Source organism: Homalodisca vitripennis, chromosome 2 (assembly GCF_021130785.1).
Source record: "Homalodisca vitripennis isolate AUS2020 chromosome 2, UT_GWSS_2.1, whole genome shotgun sequence".
NCBI lineage: Eukaryota > Metazoa > Arthropoda > Insecta > Hemiptera > Cicadellidae > Homalodisca > Homalodisca vitripennis.
In genome coordinates this window covers 59,393,838-59,399,582 of record NC_060208.1, presented here as the reverse complement: position 1 = coordinate 59,399,582, position 5,745 = coordinate 59,393,838, and the positions used below count along the sequence as shown (strand labels likewise).

At 49.7% G+C, this 5,745-nt stretch overlaps 1 protein-coding gene across 1 annotated transcript; it reads left to right on the top strand.

Moving 5' to 3' along the window:
- On the top strand, positions 1 to 5,388 carry LOC124355647. Its single transcript, XM_046806809.1, has 4 exons — positions 1 to 710; positions 814 to 1,062; positions 1,305 to 2,574; positions 2,665 to 5,388. The coding sequence occupies exons 1-4, from the start codon at positions 1 to 3 to the stop codon at positions 5,386 to 5,388; spliced, it is 4,953 nt and encodes a 1,650-aa protein (XP_046662765.1).
- The last annotated feature ends 357 nt before the right edge of the window (positions 5,389 to 5,745 follow it).

Genomic DNA, 5,745 nt, shown 5'->3' with positions numbered 1-5,745 from the left:
ATGGTAAGAGAGGTTGAGAGTGGGGACTATCTTAGTACTGACCATATGGATAGGTTCGGAAGCATACTGGATGAAAACACTGAGTATCATCCTGTAAGCTGTTCGGCCATTGCTGCAATGGAAGGTGTTTCGGCTGTCGCTACACCTCACATACAAATTCTGTTCTCGGGGAAGATCGACGCCAGTTCTATCGGTCATTGGATTGTGGTCTTCCACGATGGCAGTAATTTGTATGTGTACGACAGTCTGAACAGTGCCCACCTCACTGCAGACCAAACTAAGCTGCTCTCCCTTCTGTTCCCGGACCTATCCATCGTTCCAGCATTTATTCCCGTCCAAAGGCAAGAAAACGGTTTTGACTGCGGCGTATTCGCCATTGCTAATGCTACTTCACTTGCCCTTGGCCGGGACCCAGCCAAACTGCGCTATGATATACCATCAATGCGCCCCCATTTGGCTGAAATGCTGCGCACGGGTAGACTGGATATGTTCCCTACGCTATCAGTGTCCTCTCCTCCTGAGCCAATAATCAAAGATCCTAATTCTACTTGTTTAAGCATTGTCGAATCTTTACCGCCATTAGAAATAAGTACCATGTCCGTCTGTGCTCCAGTTAAAAAGGGGCCGGGTAGACCTAAAAAAGTGAAACGTGGCCGCCCTAAAACTCTTTCAACCACTAAGGAGGAGCAGATAAAAAATTCAAAGAAAAAGTACTCCTCAAACAATCCTCAAGTCAACAGGGACGCAGTGAAAAGATATACTGAACAGCATCCTCAAGTCAACAGGGACGCAGTGAAAAGATATACTGAACAGCATCCTCAAGTCAACAGGGATGCTGTTCATCGTTACACTGAGCAGCACCCTCAAGTCAACCGAGATGCTGTTCAACGTTACACTGAGCAGCACCCTCAGGTCCACCGAGATGCTGTCCAGCGTTACACTGAGCAGCACCCTCAGGTCCACCGAGATGCTGTTCAGCGTTACACTGAGCAACATCCTCAGGTCCATCGAGATGCTGTTCAGCGCTACACTGAGCAGCATCCTGAAGTTCACAGGGGTGCTGTTCAGCGTTATACAGAAAAACATCCTGACACAAATTTAAAAAAAGTACAAATATTTCGAATAAAAAATCCTAAATTGACAGAATTAAGGCACATTTCCAACATACTAGCACGACGTGTAGTTGAACATGGCCCAATGGCGTATTGGAAAATAGATAATTTAGTCTATATTAATTCTTACAAACTAAAAAAAATAAGTTTATGGGACGAAAACATTTCAAAGTGTCCTCATTGTCATGCAAGGCTGTTCGATGAAGAGAAGGATAGGAAGAAATGGTGTTGCGGTGAGGGATCTTATAAAGTCCATAATTTACCTCCTCTGGACGCCAGTTTCTATTCTAACCGTCTGTTCATCGAACGAGCCCGTGCCTACAATGACTTGTTTGCCTTCTGCGCTCTCGAGGTGACTGGGGGGTACCGTCATCCTTCAGGCCTCGCCTTCTTTAAGATCGAAGGTAAGATGTACCACCAGGTTCACAGTCTGGACGCTCCAGGTCAAAAGTTTAGGACCAAGGGAGGTGATGTCCAGTTTGTGAACCGGTGCCGCCTGTACATAGATGATGGCGAGGAGCGCAAAAACATTGCCATGGGTAGATCATTGAACTCAGAAGTCATTGATGAAATTAATACATATCTTCTTTCCTGTAATCCTTTCATCAATGATTTCCGTAGATTGAGTGATGAGCCTTCAGTCAACGCTCATTTGGAATTTGAAGTGACCAGCAGATCTACCCATGGCCCTGTTCTTGGAGATAGGCAAACAGGCATTGAAGTGCACGCTGTATTGAGCAATGAAGACACCATAACTGATCCAAGAAAATTGACCATCTGGAAGAAGAGTGATAGGCGTCCGTCTTCCGTTGACCTCTTTAGCCCCTTAATGGAGCCTTTCCAATATCCGTTGCTCTATCCTCAAGGTAATTTAGGGTGGCATATTGGGCGCTTAGACAACCACGGGGGGAAACTTTCACAATACAATTACTCTAGATGTCTCCTCCTCTCCGATCCCCGTTTCTCGCATTTCGGCAGGCTGTCTCAAGCATGGCAGGTCGAGATGTTCGCGAGGTACGAGGAGGAGCGTCTAAGATTTATTCGTTTCTCCCAAACGCGTTCTGCTGCTCAAAATTCCTTGAGGATAGGACCACTGGACGAGCTCCTTGAAGCTCAACGGGGTAGGCAAGCTGGTGGGCAGGTTTTAGGCGACATCACCCGCGATGAAACAGTCTTGGGTGAGGGTGGGGTGCAGGCTGGAAAAGTTTACCTCCCAAGTTCGTTTACCGGTGGACCCAGATACATGAAGGTACATTACGAGAACGCAATGGGCCTTGTGTCTCGTCTGGGTTCACCTACGTTTTTCCTGACGTTCACCTTCAGTGCTACTTGGGAGGAAAACAAGAAGGCCTGCCCTCACAACAGCGGGCGCAGTGACCCCTCAACAGCCTGCAGAATCTTCCAGATTAAACTTGGCGAACTCCTCCGAGATCTGCGCAGCGGAGCAATGTTTAGCCGTCCGGTTTACATCGTCTATGTCATTGAAATGCAAATGAGGGGCCTTCCTCATGCCCACATTGTGTTTAAAATTGACGGCGATGGACCGGTACAGGCACGTGACATTGACTCCGTAATACGCGCAGACATCCCTTCGGAGGAGGAAGCCGCTGGAAGACTCAGGAAGTTGGTGCTGAAACACATGATTCATGGTCCATGTGGTACTGACCACCGCACCGACTTCCTGTGCTGGGACTCTGCAAAGGGGCACTGCAACAAGTTCTACCCCAAGCCTGCCTGCCAAACCACCCACGTGGACGAGAGGGGGTTCGTCCAATACAAACGAGACTACACAAACGAAGGCTTTATCACATCACGTAGGAGACAGATCAAAGTGCATGATGGCTGGGTCGTTCCGTACAATTCCGCATTACTGCTCAAATACGAGGCGCACATAAACTTGGAGCTTGCTTCTACTCGTCGCGTAATCAAGTACCTCTTTAAGTACCTCATGAAAGGCGGTTCTCTCCAGAACGTAACCGTCACTCCCCTGGGGAAACAAGAGGATGAGGTCGAGCATTACGTGACGAAGAGAATGGTGGGTGCCAGCGACGCATGCTGGCGTCTTCTCGACTTTCCTGTGTCAAAGCTCGAGCCCACCGTTGACTGTCTTCCCGTGCATTTAGAGGGCAAACAAAGTGTTGTCTTTCGGCCGAGACAGCTCTCTGATGCAGTCACTCAAGCAAGCTCCAAGCTTATGGTCTACTTCAATCGCCCGCACCATGAAACTTTTGACAATGTCACGTACCAGACATTTTACGAGAAGTTCATGGTGCACACTAAGCGCCCACGTACTGCGGAATTGTACGAACACCCCGATGGCCATCACTTTGTAACGACTCGCCAGCGTGGTGAGAAGGTATGTAGGTTGATGTGGGTCTCTCCCAACCGAGGAGAACAATACTACCTTCGTATTCTACTTATGTCTACACCTTGCCGTGGTTACGTTGATCTTCTGGCTCGTGGCGGTCCTGGTTGCCGGACGTTTCAGGACGTAGCCCGCAATCTCGGCCTGGTGGAAGACGAAGAAGAATACAATCACGCGCTGCGCGAGGCATCTACGTTTATGACTGGACCTAGGCTCCGTTCCTTCTTCGTGATCCTCTGCAACATGGGAGCTCCCGCTGCTCTTCTGTGGGAGTCTTTCAAGAACCACCTTAGCGAGGATCACTTAGAAAGGAACCCTCTCGACCCTGAACTGGCGGTGAAACTTACCTTGATAGACATCGATCGGAGCCTCCGCCAGCAGGGATCGTGCTTGAAAGATCATGGACTCCCCTACGTCGAGGATGACACGACTGAGTTAGGTAGAGAGCTACTCAACTACGGCGAGAACCTCCAGCGAACCATCGTTGAGGACTGGGTGCCCAAACTCTCCCCAGACCAGCGCCGTGTGTTTGAGTACGTTCGCTCTCTGCTTCTCAACCCCCGTGACCGACGCACTTCTAGAATCATATTTCTGGACGGTCCCGGGGGTTATGGGAAGACCTCTCTGATTCGTGTCATCCTTGCGTATGTCCGTGGTTGTCGACAGGTTGCACTCGCCGTGGCTAGCTCAGGGATTGCTGCAAGGAACATGGCTGGAGGAACAACAGCACATAGCATGTTCCGACTCCCTCTAGACCTAGGTCACGGCACAGGTGTGTGGAACATCACCAACGGGTCCCAGCGAGCAGAACTCATCAGAGCAGCACAGCTCATTGTGTTTGATGAGGCCCCGATGGCACACCGCTACATCTTCGAGATGATCGACAGATCCCTCCGGGATCTCATGAATAGTAGTGTGCCATTCGGGAATAAGATCTTCATCTGCTCCGGAGACTTCCGTCAGATTGCGCCCGTCGTTGAGAAGGCTCGCACACCAGCTGATGTCGCGTGCGTGTCACTTCGGGCGTCACATCTGTGGCGACTGTTCACACTATTTTCCCTGACGACACCCCAGAGAACTAGTGGTTCCATTGACTACTCCAACTTCCTCCTTGGAGTAGGCAATGGAACAATAAATCCTTTACTTTTTGGAGAAGGCCGCGAGAGAGAGTCTCTCATTCCCCTCACTGGGGTGAGATGCCTCACTTCTCTCGCGGACTTAATAACGGATGTGTTTCCTCCTGGTGTTCTGCGAGATCCTGATCTTTGTGCGAGACGGGCAATACTCTCAACTCTGAATGTGAACGTCAAGGAGATCAACGGTCGCATCCTAGACCTCATGGACGGGCGCATTCATGAGTTGAGAAGCGCGGACACCGTGGACAGAGAAGACGACGACGGGCTGGATGTGGACGTAAATCTCCTCAACCAGGCCACTGGCAAAGGAGTGCCAGATCACGTCCTGCGTCTCAAGGTCGGCTCCGTATGCTTAATCATGAGAAACTTAAATATCGGTGATGGACTCGTGAACGGCACCAAAGTCATTGTGACGGCGATCAGCAGCCGACTGATCACCGTCAGACTTATCGGCAACACGCAACCTATCGGAATTCCCCGGATTACGTTCAGGTTCGCGTTTGCCGAAGGATCGCCGCTCCGGGTTTGTCGCCGTCAGTTCCCCCTCATGTTGGCGTACTGCATGACTGGTCACAAGAGCCAAGGCCAGACAATTGAGTACGTCGGAGTCGACCTGAGAACGGACTGCTTCACTCATGGCCAGCTCTACGTCCTGTTGAGCAGAGTGAGACGTCCAGACGACATCGTCGTTCTTGTACCAGACGACAGAATAGTAGAAGGAGTCGCCTATGCAAAGAATATTGTATATGACGAGCTCCTTCTAAACACTGATTAAGTCTTCGGCAGTAGGCTAGGGGATCTGCCACTTAAAAAAAACTCCCCGTCGTGATTTGACCTAGCAGTAGGCAAAGGGAACTGCTTTACCAAAACTCCATGATGATTTCATTAGCAGTAGGCAAAGGGGACTGCTTCACCAAAACTCCCTGATGATTTCATTAGCAGTAGGCAAAGGGAACTGCTTTACCAAAACTCCCTGATGATTTCATTAGCAGTAGGCAAAGGGAACTGCTTTACCAAAACTCCCTGATGATTTCATTAGCAGTAGGCAAAGGGAACTGCTTTACCAAAACTCCCTGATGACTTTATTAGCAGTAGGCAAGGGGATCTGCCAGAATAAAACTCCCCGTTTTGT